Genomic DNA, 20,024 nt, shown 5'->3' with positions numbered 1-20,024 from the left:
TGTCTACAGTAGATTCATGGTTTGCATTTGATGCTTCCTGATCATTGTGACCTTAAAATTAGATTCAATGAGTTCAGTAAATAGATTAATGGATTTTTGTGTTAATCAACCAAACAAAGTCTGTAATGTTAAAGTGTGTGGATGAGTTTCCTTCCAACATAAAGGTGTGCGTATCAAGTTCATTTGCATTGCCAAATACCTTATGGGACTGTGGGACACTGCAATTTATTGGCGCCATATGCAGAACTGAGTCTGATGTTGCCATAACAGGCTGTGACATCCCACAATCCCGAATTGGTTTAAGTAGGTTTGAGAATATTATGCATTATATTAGGTCAAAATAACAGTGTATATTTATTAGGGTAACTTTCTATAAAACTAAAGCAAACTAGGAACTGAATTTATTCAAGCTTTACTTGCTTGTAAGAAAAGTAGTTCAAGAAAGAACTTTGAAAACATCTTTGCCCACAATAAGCAACATTAACAACTCAGTTACTTGCTAACATGTAAGCATCTTTCTAGGGAAAACTGTTAAAGTGACCACTGTACATTGTAATGATGACGAAGAAAGATGTAGACAAAAGTTGGTGATAAAGAAAAGGACTGAGCATTATCTTCTGCTGCACACCTGTAGCTGTCGCAAAATATATGTGTGTATATACACTATGTATATTTGATACTTGAGTTTGTTTAATAAAATTTTCTTTTCTAATTGTAATTTTATTTATTTTATGATCACAATGTATTTGTACATAGTGTGAAGGACAGCCGGGTCCCATGCCCGGCAGGGATGCCCCTGCTGCTTATGTTCCGGGGGAGCTGCCATGGGTAGTCCAATACCTCCCCCGGGATGCTTGGTGGCAGCCTCCCTGGCCGACGGTGATTCCCCAACTGCCCGCAGGGCTCCATGAGAGATGGAGTCCTCCACAGCTGGGTTGGGGCCCGGGGCTATCTGCTTCCCACAGGCCGGCTGGACGAGTCTTCAGCCCCACCTGGAAGTGCAATTAGGACCAGGTGGTTAATCACCTGGAACACTTCCGGGTGGGCTATAAAAGGGCCCAGCCACCACCACTCGGGGAGCCAGAGTTGGGAGGAAGGAGACGAAGCTTGTCTGGGAGGAGTGGTGGAGCGAGGTGAAGAATTGTGTTTTGTGCTTGGTGGTTTTGGGACTGTGTTTGGGCTGTGTGGCACGGGGAAGACGTGTCCCACAGCTGAAGAAAAATAAAAGTCATTGTACTTTTTATACGTGCCTCCGTGTCTTTCTGTGTCGGGTCAGGCGCCTATATAGCGCCTTTGTTACAATAAGTTTACAAAGTTGGTCTGAATGGAAGGTCACATGATAAAGTTCATTGCTGGAGCGGAAATGCACATAGTAACACATTTAATGGATGCTGATTCTTAGAAAGGTGTTTGTTTTAATAAGATAGTCATGAGTGCAGTATCAGAGAGATTGTAATAAAGACTCCTGAATTTGTGGTCAGGAGGCGCACACAGTATGTTTTACTTTTGTTATCCCTACGCCTGTGTAACTCATTTATTGTTTAATTTACTAGTTTTATTTTATTTTAGTTTTTCACAGTGTTTGAGACCTGTAATATAATACTCTTCAAACATCAGTCGGAGCGTGGTCTCATCTGTACCGGGAGAAAACTTTCAGGAGCAGCTACAACACCTTTTTAATGTCTTTCCTAAAAAATGACAATATGCTTCACTTAATAGCTCCTTCAGTTTTATCACAACTGCAGTGTTTTATGTTGAAATTGCTATTCTATAGGCATGTCACTGCTAATGGTTGAATATTAAGCTCTACAGGAGTATTTTGTTTTGATGTAGTATACTCCAAATGTGGCATATTTACTTAAAGATAATGGTACAATTAAATACTCAGTAAGCCATGTATAGTAAGTGTGGCCACCAGAGGGCGCTAAAGCTGGCCAAACCCCAATGCAGACAGACACCGACACAAGTCTGGCCACACAACACAGCTTTATTACTGTGGGGAGACGCCTTTGTCTTGCTCCCCACTGCACAGAACAGTACAAGCACCAATAAGACAACGCAACACAGTCCGTATTTCATCCTTTCTCTTCCTCGTTCTGCTTCCACTCCTCCTCTGGCAAGCTTTGTCCCTCTTTGTCCTGACTCTGACTCCCAGAGTGAAGTGAGGCGTCTCCTTTATTGCTGCTCCCAAGCGTGCTCCAGGTAGCTTGTTAGCCAGATCTGGAATCACTCCCAGGTGTGGAGGAAGTCCAATGTAAGGGCTCTGCAGGTCCCCCAACAGTGCTGTCCCGAACTCCAAGTCCCATGAAGCCCTGTGGGAATGCATGGAGCCATAGCATCCCAGTGTGGCTGCTCTCTAGAACTACGGGGGAGACAGTGTCCTGTGCGCATCTGTTCTTACAATATATAGGAAGGGACCATAGCCGTCTGTCACATACAGTAAGTTACCAAGAAATTGCATACAATCTTTATATAGATTGATTATGAGTGACTGTCCATTTCCACTCTTCCACCAATTCATCTGTTTTTTAGCTTCCTAATATTTGAGCAACCAAAATGCAGCTGATACTGTATATAAAACATTTTAATTTCCTACCAGATCTTCCGTCACTTACTGCCTGTAGTTCTGCAAATCCTCTTACTGCCAGAAGATACACAGTTTTTGAAAACGTGGTATCTGTGCATGCAATAGTGCTAAGAAATGAAAAAAAATGCCTGTGACATATTTAATGTGCAATTTTAAATATGGGCTGTAGTCTATTTACTCTTGCCTGGTGGTCTCAAAGAAAGGAAGTCTCACACATTTGTTTCCCTGTAATATTAGGACACTATACTGTATCATTAACTCAAACAGATCCAACATGTTGGGTTGTCATTTGCATTGTGGAGGCATAGCACTTAAAATGCCCTATATTTTTCCATACTATCATTTTATAAACTCCAAATAAATGGAATGGTTGGAGAAGAAATGGCTCTACTTTATACTTTCTGTCTTGTTCTTTAATTTTCAAAGAACAGATTTTTGTGTAAGCTCACCATATAATAAAGTTTTTACAATTTAACCAAGCCATCTTTTCAAATATACAGTGTGGTAGGTGTCATTAATTCTTTAAATCTTTTTTGGGAGCAGCTTTGTTGTGAGTTACTGGTTATTTCTAACACTTAACAGTTGTAGTGTCCCGAGATCAATTTGTTGTACCCCAGTGTGGAGTTTTCACCTTCTTCTTTTGTCTGTGTGGGGTTTTTCAAGTTTTCACAATTCTAAAATGGTGCCCTTTTGATTAACTAGCATGTTAAATTTGTCCCAATGTATCATTTGACTCAGCTAATCCAACTTTGTGCATAATGCTACTGGGATAAGCTTGGGCTCCCCAGTATGGGTCAGTGGCTGCTTCATGAAGTCAATTATTTGTATGACTAGGAAAAGTGTATCTCAATTATAATCTGTACATAACAGATTTGGTTCTCATCTAAACGTTTTTTTTTCTAAATATAATTTTAAAAAAAATTTCTTCCTTTATTGTCCATCCATCCATCCATTTTCTAACCCGCTGAATCCGAATAGGGTCACGGGGGTCTGCTGGAGCCAATCCCAGCCAACACAGGGCACAAGGCAGGAACCAATCCAGGGCAGGGTGCCAACCCACCGCAGGACACACACAAACACACCCACACACCAAGCACACACTAGGGCCAATTTAGAATCGCCAATCCACCTAACCTGCATGTCTTTGGATTGTGGGAGGAAACCGGAGCACCCGGAGGAAACCCACGCAGACACGGGGAGAACATGCAAACTCCACGCAGGGAGGACCCGGGAAGCGAACCCGGGTCTCCTAACTGCGAGGCAGCAGCGCTACCACTGTGCCACCGTGCCGCCCTCCTTTATTGTCATTTACATATTACATTTGAGGATGTCCAGAAAACTAGAATGGTAATCATGTATTTTGACTCTTCACTGTAAAAACATCCCTCTCCTCCTTGCTTACAGGCAATACAGTGCCCACTTACTAAAACTAGACCTCACTGAGATTATATGAATGTATCATTAATTTCAGGGCCACCCAAGGTAATTTACTACTTGTTTATACATATGTGTTATTGTTGAGGAAGGAAGTATGAGGTCTGCAAAATATACTCTGACTTCCTTTTATTTGGCAGTGGATTAATTAGCTCAGATTAGTTACTGGGCAAGGAATACAGGTCTGGAAAAGTTTATTAAGAAAGTACCCTGTGGATGAGGTGGGTGGGTAAATGTCATGTGTGCAAGACATGTCATCTTTATTGTGGCTAAATATCAAAGATGTCGTGTGTCATAAAGGTTAGCATGATGAAAGGTTAAGGTTAGCAGTGCCTCAATCATTGGAAATACCACTTGAAATGCATTTTCACTCAGTTTTAAAATCTAAGGTGACTATCTTAAACCAAATATTATTAAAAACATCAGCATAATATTTTGAACCCCTTAGGTTAATCTATGAATGTAGTTGTTTAGAAGACCTAGTATTGAAGAAAAAGCATAGAACTAGAAAATATTGACAAAAATCATGTAATTATTTAATTGCACTTATTTATTTGCTTTAGACATTACACAAAGAGTAATTTAATCTTTAAATGACAACTATTTAATCCACATCAATGAACCTAATTTTCATTTATTCAAGTCCATGTTAATACAATAGTAACAAATAGGCACTCATGTCCCTTTTTGTGTGTTACTTTCAGTGTATTTGTGGTTTAAAGATCAGTGGCTGACACTAATCTCTCAGTACCTTTCTATTCATTTACCTAACAAAATGCTTTACATACATTGTTTAGAATGAAATAATGTTTTCAATTAATAAGAAACGAACAGCTATAACCTTGGCCGTCCTGCAGTCTGGTACGTTATACAGGTAGTGTATTCCTACTTATGCAATACAATTCATACCACAATGATGAGGGAATAGTAAGCATTAAAAATTTAAAAATTTAGTATTGCCTACATTGTAAATGTGATGTCTCACTGTTTGTTTTAAGATTACTTGTGAACCACTGAGACTAGAACCTTGATCTTAATAGAACACTTATGACGTGATATGCACTAAAGAAGCAAAAAATGTGGGTGACGGCAACCTCAGCAAAGGTATCTGGGTTTGTGTCTCTCTTACGGCTTACTGCTCAAGGCTGAGACATGGTGGAAAGGAAAAGAAACACGTGAAGCACATACGAAGAAGAAAAACAGCAGCTCACTATCTGCTGAGTGTCAGGTATCACAAAAAGAATGCACACGTGACAAAGACAGACAACTGCCTGCACAAAATGACCTGTGCCTGTGTCCTTGCAGCACATTGTGATAGCACAAGAAAGAACTCTGGCAGCAGCATCTCCCGACCGTCTGGCCAACACAGGAGATGCTTCAATAATGAAGAACAAAAAGAAGTAAGTCTGAAAATAGAAACTATGGCTTGTTGGCATGCCACACACACTGCTCAATACAGAAGAATGCAAGAATGACAATGGCAAAGAAGAGCACTCACTATGGGGTGATATTATTTCCTACTCAAAACAAAAGAATGTGTGGCCAAACTGGAAATGTGCAGCTTAAACTATACAAACCAACTTTATTGAGGACTGGAGGTTATTTTGATAGTTATTAAGTAACTGATTGACCAAACAATATTCATGTAAGAAGGGGCCCATATAATAAATAAATACCTTTATTGTACACAATTATGTTTCTTTATTTGATTGTGCTGTTGTCATTTTAATGGTGTTCTTTTACAAAGTATGGATAAAAAAATAATGATTTTTTTTAAACAAACCAAACTTGAGTAATTATATCTTAAACAAGCAAAAGAAAACACAAGGAGCAACACATTCAAAAACAGACTCCAAAAGAAGATAAAGAAAAAAAAAGGCACGAAAACACTGGACAAAATGTCCAAAAATTTGATATGCCAAAAAGTAAAAAAACATCTGGTTAACAGATTGGGAACAGACTAAAAGAAGAAGGTAGGTAAAAGGAAGTACTAAGGTGGAGCCTCCACTTGAATAAAAACGTGTGCTCTGATTGAACTTGTGTTGGGTTAGGGCAGCTGTACGCATCCCCCTAGTGGGGAAAATAAGTTTTGATTGCATCAATATTTTTCTCAGTAAATATACTTCTAATGGGGCTATTGACATAAACTTTTCACCAGATGTCGGTAACAACCCAAGTAATCCACACATAATCAAAGAAATCAAAAGAAGTAAGTCCATGAATTAAGTTATCAGTACATAAAAAAGGTAAAGCCCTCACTGCCTCATAACCAATTCTCCCACTTTCCATATAGTTCTGTAGCTGAAATTTTGCATGCTCATTCCTTGCATTGTACATACAAAAGTTTTAGGTATGTTTCATGTCCTATTGCAACACCCAAGGGTGGGGAAACGGGCGTACCCCCAAAACTGTATATCTAGATAGGGGAAACCCCTTTTCACTATTTCTGCGACTTCCAATATATCATTTCACACCTTACCCCATAACAAACGTTCGAAAATAACGTCTTCTTTTTGGCGGTTCTCACCATTATGCCATAAGGAACTTTTGGAACTGACCTCTCCTTTTGGCGGATTCATTCCTTATTTCCGTTAACAGACGATTTATTTCACGGCAGAGACACACAAGCGCCACCCCCAGCCCCCCTTCCTTTTTCCATACGGCTGCTGACCGCACACCTACCACGTGGTTGACTCCCTGCCTATATACGTTAACAACATCCCGCGCTCATGTGCCTCCTTACTCGCTTCCTTATTTTCCTCAGCTGTTCGTCGTGCTCACCGCTTCAAGCCTGTTATTGTTCACCTTCCTTCACGTCTTCCTGCTGGTGAATCCTGCCTTTTCATTTACTCCACCGCTTCAAGCCTGTTATTGTTGGCCTCCGCATACTCTACTTTTGAAGGTTGGCTCACCAATTATGTTACTACAAAACTTACAACCACCAAAACTTTGTAACGACACCAGGCTTCAGATCAAATCTCTGCACAAGAACCTCATTGAGGCAACTGTCTTCACTGGAACTGACTCAGGAGAGACTGTATTTATTCCTTAAATCCTTTTCATACCTTCTGACCTCCCATTCCAATTCAAACGCCTCCAACTTCTCTATGACAATGAGAAACCTTTTTATAGGCCATCGATTAGGACTAAACCAGCTGATATTAATTTGAACTGAAAGGGGGCAGGATTGCTTTCTAAATGCTGACAGATTTCAGCTGGTTTCTTGGCTTTCCTGGCCTTTTTGCACCTCATTTTCTTCATGTGTCCAATACTTATTCACTGTGTCATTCCTCCTTATTACACACAACTTAATTTATGGACTTGTTTTGATTTCTTTGGATGTGTGGCTTACTTGGGTTGTTACCGACATCTGGTGAAAATTTCATGTCAGTAGCCCAATTAGAATTTTATTTACTGAGAAAATTGTTGTTCCGATCAATACTTATTTTCCCCGATATATAAATATATATATAAACAATCACAGAGGTTTGAGGAAAATGTTCCTGTATACTTAAAGAATTGTGTGAAAAAAATAGCCTTTACAGACTGGAGTCTGAAACCGAACTGCATAGGTTAGAAAAAATAGCAGAAATATAGTTGAGAAACAGAAAGAGCAGGGTTCTTTGGACTGGAACCAGAAATTACTTCATTAGGCTGCAACTTCTTGTGATGTGGAAATTGCATCATTAGGATGTGGGTTCTTCTGCTGGTCTGGAGACCGTGCCAACCCCTGGCTCAGTTCAGAAACAATTACGTTTGAGCTTATAAACTGTCTCCCATGTGCACTTTTGTGGCAATGTGTATATGAGATCGCAATCTGACTATTTTGGATGATCACACAGGTACTATTTGGCATACTGTATACTATATATATATATATATATATATATATATATATATATATACTGTATATATATATACTGTATATATAGTGTATATATATAAAAAATGCTAAGGGTTCTGTCCATCTAGTGATTGCTTATGAATCAAAAAAGCTAGAACCCAGATCTTGGTCTTAATTGAAAGCTTATGATGTGATACGCTCGGATGAAGCAAAAAATGTTACAAGTGGCAACCTACATGAAGTTATTAGGGTTTACATCTTTCATACTGCAAATTGCATTGGCAAACTGTTTGAAAAGGTGATGTAGTAGAAAGAAAAGGAAGAACAGCAGCATCCGCTGAGCATAAAGTTCATTGCAGAAGTTGATTATATGAAAGGAAGAAACAGAATGACAGCTCTGGCATCTGCTGCATGCCAAGCAGATGCAACATGTCAACCACCTGATAATTGTGATCTACTAGGGCTGGAGCCTTATCTTGGGAGGACCAGTGGTCTGTGTGTTTTATAGTAGTATTTTAAATCTGGACTTTTGATTCATCTATTCAAAAACTTCACATTATTTTTTCAGTCATTCTGTCATGATTGTCTCAAGTGGTTTGAGTCATTTTACTTTACATTTACCCTTAGCTTTTTGACAGATAGCCTTTGTTGTAAGACCTTGGTGAACAATATTACTTTGATTGGCTAAAAGTAATGCATCTTGGTAAGCTCAATAAAAGCAACTGGCTGAGAGAATACTGTATCAATCATCAGTGCTTCTGTCCATTTTTAAAACTCACATGCAGAGTTTTTTGCCTTTATTTCACAACACAAAGTAACACGGACCTTAATCAAACAAATGGAAATAACATAGCAAACACAATAATATGCTTTAAAAACAATCCATGAAACGTAAGTCCCACTGACAAAGAGAGCTTTACAAATATAAAGCCTTTTTTAAAATGGTTCTTTGCACAGAAGAAAACAGCACGTAAAATGGACAGCACAGACCTGCCATGTTTAATTATAAATTACTGTAGAATTATACTCTGAAAACAATTCTTCATAAAGATATTTTTTTTTCAGTTTAAAATAATGTAGAGCATTACTTTCCCACTGAGTTATACAGTATATGGTAGATTATGATTTTGTCAGTTAAGCAAAATTAGTTTTTGTGCAAGTATTGTGGTATAGGATATTAAAACTAATTTCCCACTGTTATGGCATTAGAGTGATTATCAAACCAAGGCTCTCTGACAGATATACACACATTTTTACCAGAAAATGGTTTAAGTACAGGACATTTCCAAAACACCTCAACTAGCGATGCCAGTGCTTGATGATATCTTTCTCTGAATAAATTTTAGACAAGTTTAGACTGTGGTGTGCATGAAGCACATTGAACTAGAATGTAAAGAATTTTGGGAAACTTGGAAGTAATGGACCTAAGGTAGGAACCAACCCTGGATAGGATAACAGCCCATCACAAGGTGTAATCCTACACATACATCCAATCATACCTTTGCTGTTTCTCCCTTGAAAATTTCCTGTACCACACCTTTCCCCCTGATTTCCGTAAGCGATTTGTATGTAGCCAGCCTCTGGTATCTATAATTACTCACATGTCTTGTTAATCTGTCGGCGCTGTCTGGTCTTTAAGCATTCCTTCTGGGTTACTATATTAGTGAGTTCCATACTGGAAAGGACAACTCGAAGCGACAGTAGAAAATAATTTTGTGCTTCTTCAACTCACATTTGGCCAGTTTGTGACATGTCTGGAGTTGAGATGGTATAATAATCTCAATCAAAACTAAAAGGAAGCAGAATGTAGAATCCATAATTTGACTTAGGAAAAAGACAGAAATATGACACTCCAAACTACACAAACTATGAAGAATTCTTAGGAATATTTTGTGGTTCTTTGTTTTAAGATGGACTGTAACATTATATTTTGTGTGCAGTACACTTAGAGTATTTTTTTTTATTTCCCCAGGATGAAGACATGTTGGCAGGAGATGAACAAGCCTGGAAAACAGTCAAAGAGTCCATCCCTAAAGTGGAGGAGCTTCAGTCTCAGAAGAGTATCCTTTAAATTGACTTAAATTCACTAGATGTGGATTTTTTTATATGCATATCCATATGAGGATAGCCATTCCAATAATATTAAAAAAAATTGCCATTCAAGTTTTAAATCACAAGTGGCTTTCTTCCTTCTTTATCTACAAAAAGCATTGCAAACAGTTTGCAAAAATTTGTGTAATGATTCTACTGATCCCATGCCCATAAATGTAAAAAGTACTTTTAATGTCAAAAAGCATCTGGGGCACATTGTTCAGAGAAGCGTACATGATAATCATATTACTCTTTTTGAGCAGCATACTTATAACATATGAGAGATCCAACAGTCATTAAATTTGGAGATCATTTTATTAATGGTGAATTAATGCTCATATTGTGCCTGTCAGCTTACATTGTGACACCACAGTGAGCAGAGTTTTATTATGAGTTTATTATTTTTAAGTTCCGCTCAGCAATCTCTTAGTGTGTATTTTGATGTAACACAAGCATATATCTCGTCATTTATAACAAAGTATCATCAAGTGCACTTGTGCTGCTGACACATTAAAGGATATAGTTAGCCCTTACAGCACTTTTTTATTCCTGTTTGTCTAAAAGAAAAATATTTGGGGTTCAAAGGTCTGTGTGAAATAATTTTGCTCCCGACTACTCAAACAATTTCTAAGGCTTTAAACATATTTCAATAGCTTGGTAAAAGAAAGAAAACAGTTAAATAATAAATACCTGCTTTTCATGCCTTCTAGCATTTACAACTTATGAAAACATTATGCTCTTTCTTTCATGTGAGTTCTTAACTAAGTTTAATAATAGATTGGGAAGAGGTCTTGGCTGTGTGCCAGACCGTCATAGATAACAATCAGGATGTTCTTCCAGACAGAAACATCTATCTGCTTAAAATGCTTGACTGCGCCCTGGACGCCTGCATTAATCTTGCCTGTTGGGATAAGGCCCTGCATTATGGCATCCGAACATTACAGCCCTATGGGTGAGTTCACAGGCTTCCCTTCTGTGTGATTTTTATTAAGGTATGGACACTTACTGTTTGCTCAAGTGACACACAAAATCCAATCCTTTATTGTTTATACAATATACTGTTGAAAGTAAAAAAAATAATAGAAAGATTTGCTTGTCACTTTTGTACGTCAATAACAAATTTCAGTTGTTTATTGCAAAAACAAATAAATCATGTATCTGAAACTGATTAGCTCCTAAACGTATTCTGCAAGGCTGAACTAAAACAGATTGTATCCATCATTTCTGATATGGTGTAATTTACCCTAAAAACAATTAATTATTTGCTTATTTTGTATTTGTCGTTCACTTCAGAAACAGACCGAAAATGTGACAAAAAGAATAGCATACATGACTATCATATTTTACATATGTGTTCAGTTTAATAATGTGAACTAACATTTTAACTCATGTTTTCACAATGCCTGTGGCACTCAACAGATCCAACATCTTGGATTTGACTTACATGCCTTGTCTTTGTCTGTGTGGAGTTTGGACATTTTGTTTATATGTTTTAGCTGTTAATCTGTTATACCCTTTAAGCCAGTATTCAGTCAGGAGTGCTATACAAAAATAAATTGACTCAAATGATAAGATCAGTTTTTTTCAAATAAAATGATTTGTTCAAAAATGTTGGATTTATCAGAGCTTCCTAAACTATGTGCTGTGGGTTGTTCAAGCCATTCTTGAAGAGGGACCCACTTTACCACAGCATGCTCCTATGTGGAACGGGTCTCTAAGACACTAAAATTGTGTCAAGAGGAAAAAAAAATTAAGAAACCATTGTATATTTGCATTTCCTACATGAAATTGTGTTCTAAAGTTAATTATTTTTCATAAATTAAAAAAAATACATAACCTGTCCTGGCATTTAATAATGGAAGCCATGGGGAACGGGCCACAACTGGAAAACAAAAGTTTAAAAACCTACTGAATATGTCAATTTTTCAAGGCAAGAAAAATCTGGGGGATCTCTATTATAACTTAAATGGTAAGTTTTCAGTTAATTTTGTATAAAATAAAATACTGGAAATTTATTTCAGAAATTTTTACATTGGCAATCAACCTGAGGCTGCAGCAGCTACTTTTTAAAATGGCATGCAATTTTTCTTTTGTTTTATTTTAATATTTTCAGATTGAAGTGTTTTTGGTACACAGAGAAACAACTGTCACCTTTGTGTCTTTCAAATACAACAATGTCAAAAAGAAAACACAGTGACATCTTGTTAAAAGCTAAAGCATCTTAAGATGAGATGTCTGTTTGACCCTGTTAATGTAACAGCAGCAAATGCTGTTAGATTTAGCTTTCCAATCCACATATTACGAATTGTTGACCAGACTGCTGAGCTTTCCCAGCAGAATGGATCTACCTACCATGTTAGCACTATATGCAATTGAGCTAATGCGGCTGTGAGCCCAGTCTGCACTGATCTGCTATTCAAATTATGAGCCCACAATGAGAAAATAATGAAACCCAAGACATTCTTTGTTAATAATCAGAAGTCTGTTTTCCAGAGGCCATTCTAACTAACGTTGAAACTTTCTAGAGACAGGCGTATCTACCTTAAACTTATCACCCCTGAACTGAAGGATACATAGATGCTGCCCTTAGTCACTGAACAGACCTAATACGTTTGGCAATCAAAAAATGAGACAATAAATCCAATAGCTTCAGGAGAACAGTATCAACATTTTATAACTGTGGAAGATGACCTTCATTTTAGCTTGCTAGGAAGGGAAGTGAAACATGTTGAGAGAAGTTTCAATGTTAATGTCCATTAATTGTCTTTATAACTCATCTGCAGGCATATTGGGTCAGGTACTGTTTAACTGAGTGTCATGCAAAGGCATTCCTCTGTTACGTACAGAATTTTCACTCAAGCTAGAAATATAATTCAGTATTGCATATTCTGTAATAATATCGAGAATGAATACATTCATTTAAGTGTGGCTCAGTGATGCAGTAGTAGATTCTGCAGCCTCACATCCAAAGTTACCCAGTTTCAGATTATTCCCCAAACATTAAATATGAGTTTTATCTGGTTTCTTCCAGGATTCATAAAACATGTATACTTGAGTTAAGTATAAAGCAAGTGTATGTCTGCCCATCGGGCTGGGTCATGCCTTGTGTCCAGCTGCGGAGACTGTGGCCCCATAGCAGGCATTACCAATTGAACTGGTAGATGGGAAGAGATTGAGGTGCCACAGTATTTGATGTATATGCTTCATTATTGTCTTATCTTAGGCAAATTATTATAAACCTTTTTGTCTGAACTCCAATTTTAAAGATCATTATTTAGAATAAGAAACAGAAATACAAAAACATGGTACAGTCTTTTTGGAAATGAAAGAATTATTTTTTATTAAATTAATCATATTTATTCTTCTTTACGAAACCATTTTAGCTGGTCCTGATTTATTGGTTGACTTGTATAATCTGTACAAAATTGGACTGAGCCATTCCAAATCAAGAATCAATTTATTACGTGATCATCAGAATCATGCCTGATGTTTTCTTTCACAAATTTTTTCATATGACTAGATTCATAGTTCCTTCAGTAATAGTGAGTTTGTTCATATTCATGTACAGACAAGCAGATCCGAACTATGACATTTCCATTACCAGATCATCCAAACGTCTTTTGTAAAGTTAATGTAACCAGCAAAGTTTTATCTGTTTATTTATTTTAAAAACAAAGGTTTTCACTTGTCTGACCTGGCCATGGCTATCTTTTGTATTTCATTGTTGCGGTTTGAACTCAAATGGTCATCAGCTGTAGCAGAAGATCCCTGGATGTGATCCTAGGTTTCATATGGACAACCTGTCTCTCCTTTTCTTTTGCTTTGTGAGATGATTTTAAAGGAACCCCACATCTTGTTAGAATTAGAAATAGAAATCTAAATTGTGCTATAGTATTATGTGAAAGAAATTATGTTTTATGTATGTATACTTATATATGTTGCTTATAGAACAAAGGATTTTTTAAGCTTCATCCAAAAGATGGTGTAGATCAGCGGCTCTCAAACTTTCGTATTTCGCACACTCCCCTTATCCCCCCGGGATAATTTTGCGCCCCCTGCATAATATAACATAGATGAGAATAACCCATGATACAAAGGTATGATATTCGTGCGGTGTCGTGGTATCCTATCATTTTTACTTCCATAAGATTTGCATGTGTTCGACTAACTTCGATGAACTATTTGCAATTTATTTCTTTAAAGTGCTTTAATAACTGTTAAAATGCCGTGTGTGGTTTTTGGTAGTAATTCTAATCCCAAAAACAAAGAATACATTATTTATTCTTATTTGATTCATTTTTTATGTAAAGAAACGATTAAATATGTTTTAATTTTTAAAAATCTCGTAAACGAGGACACCGATGAAGTCAATCTGCGAGACGAACGTATTTTCATCCGACAAATATTATACCGCTGTTAGTTGTATCATGAAAATAAGAAAATAACCCAATAGGCAGTAAATGATTTAACTCAATTTGGCAATATTGGCTACGCTGCCAATGTGGTGCAGTCGCGCCGTATTATCACCTGATCTACTGTTACCCGAATGTTCGCGACAGATACCGCTACGTCTCGAACTTTCTGGATTGAAAATACGCGACTATAAAAGCAGCAGCAGCGGCGCTGCTTGTCATAGAAACAAACTTCAAATAGAAAAGGAGCTCAGAGTGTCTTATCTAACCAGCTATTAGACCAAACCTGGACAGGCTGTGTACTTTAAAGCAGGCACATATTAGCTATTAGATATATGCTTTAGAAATGTTTTATTTTAATTTTAGTTATAATGCATTCATTGTGATTATATGCTTGCAAATTTAAAATTGAAATAAAAATGTAAAAAATTAGTTTTGATGTCTTGTTCATTTATTCGACGCGCCCCTTGTACAGCTTCAGCGGGGGTGCGCCCCACAGTTTGAGAATCGCTGGTGTAGATTGAATCATGTTGTAAGTTGTTTACTTTAAGTTTCTAACTTTCACATAAACTTTCCATACTCCATAGGATTATTTGCTACTTGTTTGCTGTCTTACTTATCTATGTCTATATAAGCTTAGGAATCTCTTTGTCTAGTCAAAGTGACTAAAGTAGAATGGAGAATTCACTCGATGCTCTACAGTAAAGTTTTTAATTTAAAATACATTTATATACAACAAACCCTTTGCAGAGTTACTTCAGAACATTTATTTAAAATGAATCCTCAGCAGATTACATTTACCTAGTTATGCTTAACTTATTGGCAGAGTTAGATTTGTGGTTTACTTTCTTTTTTTCTACACACGCTTGCGTATTTCTCCAAAATGTGCATATAATCTTTTTAGAAGTGTTTCCATTTAAAAAAATAAGACATAATTGATTAAGGCATGTCACATTTAATGCACTACAGCAGGTCTTAATTACTTTTCAATGGTTAAACAAATCTAAGATTGATATACTTGCCTCCTTCAAAACATAAAATGATTCACCTCATATTTGAAACATATATGCTTGTCAGGCCATTCACAAAACAGACGTAAAGCAGATTGGAGCTGTCATATCTATTATAAAATAATGAACCTTAAACATAAAGAATACCGTTGAATCTTACAAAGACATTCTTAACTCGTATATATTAGTTCTTATTTTCATCAGACTTAATAAACACAGCCCGTGAGTAACAGAGTCAAGAGCCGAAGAGTGCCGACCCACAACAAACTGCATATTTATTAATATTATTTTATTTATTAACAGCTGTCATCCAGTCTCTGTTGTAACAGACCTTTTTACATCTGATAAAAATCAACAGTGAAGTCTTTAACGCTCAGTCAGCCATGCTAATCTCTATGTCTAAAACACAAAAATCTATTGAAAAAGCATAAGATTCACAGTCTAATTACAATATCTTCTACATTATCTTGATTTGTCAACGTACAATGTTTTTTAGTCTTTAGAATCGTGAAAATATTGTTTTCCAAGCCTTCGTGACTAATCTTCCAGTTAAAAACATGATTTTTTAAATGACAAAATTCACTTGTAAGTAAATGTTTTCAATCATACATGTTCCTCAAGGAATGCTTAATTGTTTAGCATTTAATTTTCAATTGAATAATAGTCCAGTTGTTCTCACATTTAAATGCAAAGTTCAAATAAATGCCTTGCTGAAAGGTTCTGTCTGCATTTGAGTTGCTTATCAGTGCCACTTCCATCACTTCCCATAATAACAAGCTTTATTTTGGTGCTTGGCTTGCCTTGGATATTGAAATAACTACCTTTATTTTTAGTTTGATCATAATTAAATTTAAATTATCCTTGTAATTGTTCACTATTACTGTGAAATCAACCCAATTGTACACTATATTTAGCATTTGTTTCATATTTATATCATATTCTAATGATATGGCTTATTTTGCTCCCATCAAACCGTTTCATTGACTCCATAAGCACAAACAGTATTTTTCCCTGATCTCTTTATAATATCTTCCAAGGATCTTAAATTCCTTTCTTCTTATCCTACTGAACTGAATGATGCTTTTTAATACCTGGTCATCTCAGAAACATCTTTATTTGATAAATAATTGAAGGGCTGGTTGATTTCAACCCAAGCTGCAATTTGTGCAGTTTAGGCACCACTCCATTAGAACAATCTAGACAAAAACAGGCCATTCAGCCCAACAAAGCTCATTGTTCCTATCCACTTAATTCTTTTAACATAACATCAAGTCGAGTTTTGAAAGTCTCTAAAGTCTTACTGTCTACCACACTACTTGGTAGTTTATTCCAAGTGTCTATGGTTCTCTGTGTAAAGAAAAATTGCCTAATGTTTGTGCAGAATTTACCCTTAACAAGTTTCCAACATTGTTCCTGTGTTTTTGTTGAACATTTTAAAATAGCAGTCTCTATCCACTGTACTAATTCCCTTCAAAATTTTAAACACTTCAATCATGTCACCTCTTAATCTTCCTTTGCTTAAACAAATGCTCATCTCTTTTAATTACTCTTCATAATTCATCCCTTGTAGCTCTGGAATCAGCCTGTTGCTCTTCTCTGGACTTTTTCTAGTGCTGCTATATCCCTTTTGTAGCCTGGAGACCAAAATGACATGAGGCCTCACCAGTGTATTATAAAGCCTAAGTATAATCCTTGCATTTGTACTCATCGTGCTATATAACCTAACATTCTGTTAGCCTTCTTAATGGCTTCTGAACACTGTCTGGCAGTTGATAATGTCGAGTCCATTATCACTCCTAAATCGTACTCATAAGGTGTAGTCTCAATTTTCAGATCTTCTGTGGTCCATATTTGTAATATGTTACATTTACTGACATTAAATTTCATCTGCCACAAATCTGCCCAAGCCTGTATGCTGTCCAATTCCATCTCTAATGATTCAACAGATTCCTGATAATCTGCCAGTCCACCTATCTTGGTATCATCTGCAAAATTAACCAGCTTGTCATTTATATTCCTGTTCAAATCATTTATATAAATTAAAAATAGCAGCGGTTGTAGCACTGACCCCTGAGGAACACTACTCTTAACATCAAAGATGGGCCACATATGCATAGGGAGAACAATCAAAGTGAAATTGCATGGTTTTAAGTGCATATTGCTTTTTTGAGCTTGATTTCAAGTTTTTGTGGTCTTCATGATGTGTTTTCTAGAGGCCATTCTAACTAACTTTGAAATTTCCTGGACACAGTTGTATGTACTTTAAACTCATGAAATTGCTTATTCATAAACAAATGCATTCCATTCATCAATTTGTGCTACTTGTAAAGACAGTTAATTGTACTGAGTCTCTCTAAGTGTTTCACCAGAAAGGGATCAGTCATTTACTCCTTCTGTAAGTCAATGGCTGAGTAAAAGCTCTTTCATGATTGGAGTCACAAAGATCTGTTCCTTGAGACTTGTTATTAGTAAATGCAAGATATTTGTGAAGTATGCAGCATATTATTTTAATTAATGAAAAAATACTTACACTAGGGAATTGAAATTAATATCTTAAAAACAACAAAGATTTCACTCCAGAAAGCCTTCCAAGTTATTGTACAGGTTTACCTAGGTAGCAATTCACTATATGGTGATTGTTTTTGAAACTGCAAAGACCATAAAAATGATTAAAATGAATAGTGGGTCAGGTCATTACAGCAGGTGGCAATGCAGCACCTCATGGCACGGGACACATTAATTGCTGCAGTTTAAAGTGACATTTATATAAGCCTAACTTTACACTGATACACTGTCATGTAGTCATTTACTTATCAAGCATTCAATATTTACAGAGTTGTTAGAACATAAAGTCATAAGAGGTCTGACAAACAAAAGGAGCCCATTCAGCTCATTAGGATCATTAGGACAGCTACAGTAGAAGCTTAGTTGCCCATATATCCCACCCAGATACTTTGCTACACCTATTTTGATAAATTTGTTGGTTAAAAATAAAGAACATGTAATTATAATCATCATACTTTTGAATAATACATTTGAATGATTATTATTATTTGTAATTACATGCTAAGGACAAAGGGAGATAGGCATATCTCTGTAAGTTTTGCCTGGCATCTTGTTTTAGGCTTGCTTCTGTTGCCCAGAACATAAGCCATTTCTGTCCCTTTGTGGCTGATAAGTCCCTTTTGTCTGCTCTTGCTCTGTGCTCACGTACTTTTTGCTCATCTTGTCTAGTGGTTGTTCAAGTCATTCTCTGTGGTTCCTTCATTATAGTTAGGTGGGTCCCAGATAATGATTAATGATGGTTGTCATGATCATATATGTCAAAGCACAGTAGGATCTATTTTCTGATTCATGGTAACTTTTGAAACTAAAGTGGCAAAATGCTGTATCTAAACTAAGATGGCATCAGAGATCCACTTGACCAGTAAAAAATGATGGAACCCTGTATGAAATTTTTGTTTAATATAATATTAGAAGCAACAATACTAAGTGCATTGCCTTGGAGCAGGTTAGGACATTAAGAGTAAAAAAAAACCACTGGCATGTCTACAAGGTTATGTGACATGCAGTTGTTCAGAAAATTTGCAGATTCTCCCATGAGTAATGGTGAGACTAAGAAAACAAAACTGCAATAGAAAAAGAAGCATTCTGGTCTTTTAGAATTTTGCAGTATCAGGCTACTTTAGCAAAATTTTTGTTTGCTTTATTCCAATTAAATTTGCATTGACCAACTGAATGCAAAAGAACAGTTTGTTCAGCACAAATGCTGAAAAAATATAACCATCTTATAAAAATGTTAATTTTCTGTTCTCTGGTTTAGTTTTGCTTGTTTTTAGCAGGATATACCTCTAGGCAACTATTATCATTGCAACGCAAAACTACACACCATATAAAACTGAAACTAGTGTAGCTAAAAATAAAATAGAAATTTCTTTGTGAAATAAAAAACTACTAAAAGGAAAATATATTATAAAGTAGAGCAAAAACTGAAATGAATTTCCAAGTCATATCAGAAATATAGAAACAAAAACTAATATAGAAAGACAAAACTATATTAAATAACCTTGCACCATAATGACTTTTGTTAGCAACAATATTAAGTGACCTTTATTAGATTTGTACTGTAGCCCTCCTAAATCTGTGTAGCTCTCCCTGATACTTGCTTTTTAAAATCTCTCGGGTTCATTTCCTCATTCCTTCTTATATATGTCAATGCAGTTTTTCTGGTAGTGGTCAACTGATACAAAAAAATAGCACACTGTAGTCAATTCAATACAATTTTATTTCCCAAAAGGGAAATTTGGTTTGTCAGTAGGTTTTACAAAGAGACCACAACATAACATTTAAAATACATCACAACGAACACAGCCATCAAGAATAAACTTTGTACAAAAAATAAAACATAGCAATAAATGTAATCCTTATGGTCTAGCATCAGCTTCTGCATAATACATATAGAGTCATCAGCAAATTTTAAGATGGACATGTTTTCAAATTTACTGTGACAACCATTAATTACTATAAAAAACGCACAAAAGAGGAGAAGGAACACACTCCTGAGGGGACCCTGCGGATGAGAACCACATATTAACGATAGACCCTTATTTTAGTCTTGTTTGCTCTGTAAAGAACCTTGTAACTGT

General features: G+C 36.3%; 1 protein-coding gene across 2 annotated transcripts in view; it reads left to right on the top strand.

Moving 5' to 3' along the window:
- Positions 1-20,024, top strand: part of smyd3 (SET and MYND domain containing 3) — a 1,145,948-nt gene that overhangs the window by 1,065,408 nt on the left and 60,516 nt on the right. For both annotated transcript variants that reach the window (XM_039748800.1, XM_039748801.1), the window contains 2 exons: positions 9,838-9,925; positions 10,734-10,908. In XM_039748800.1, the coding sequence (XP_039604734.1) occupies positions 9,838-9,925; positions 10,734-10,908 (263 nt within the window). The remainder of the gene's footprint in view (positions 1-9,837; positions 9,926-10,733; positions 10,909-20,024) is intronic.

Source organism: Polypterus senegalus, chromosome 3 (assembly GCF_016835505.1).
Source record: "Polypterus senegalus isolate Bchr_013 chromosome 3, ASM1683550v1, whole genome shotgun sequence".
NCBI classification, from domain to species: domain Eukaryota; kingdom Metazoa; phylum Chordata; class Cladistia; order Polypteriformes; family Polypteridae; genus Polypterus; species Polypterus senegalus.
The sequence above is the reverse complement of the archived record's forward strand: the minus strand, read 5'-3'. Positions and strand labels throughout refer to the sequence as shown.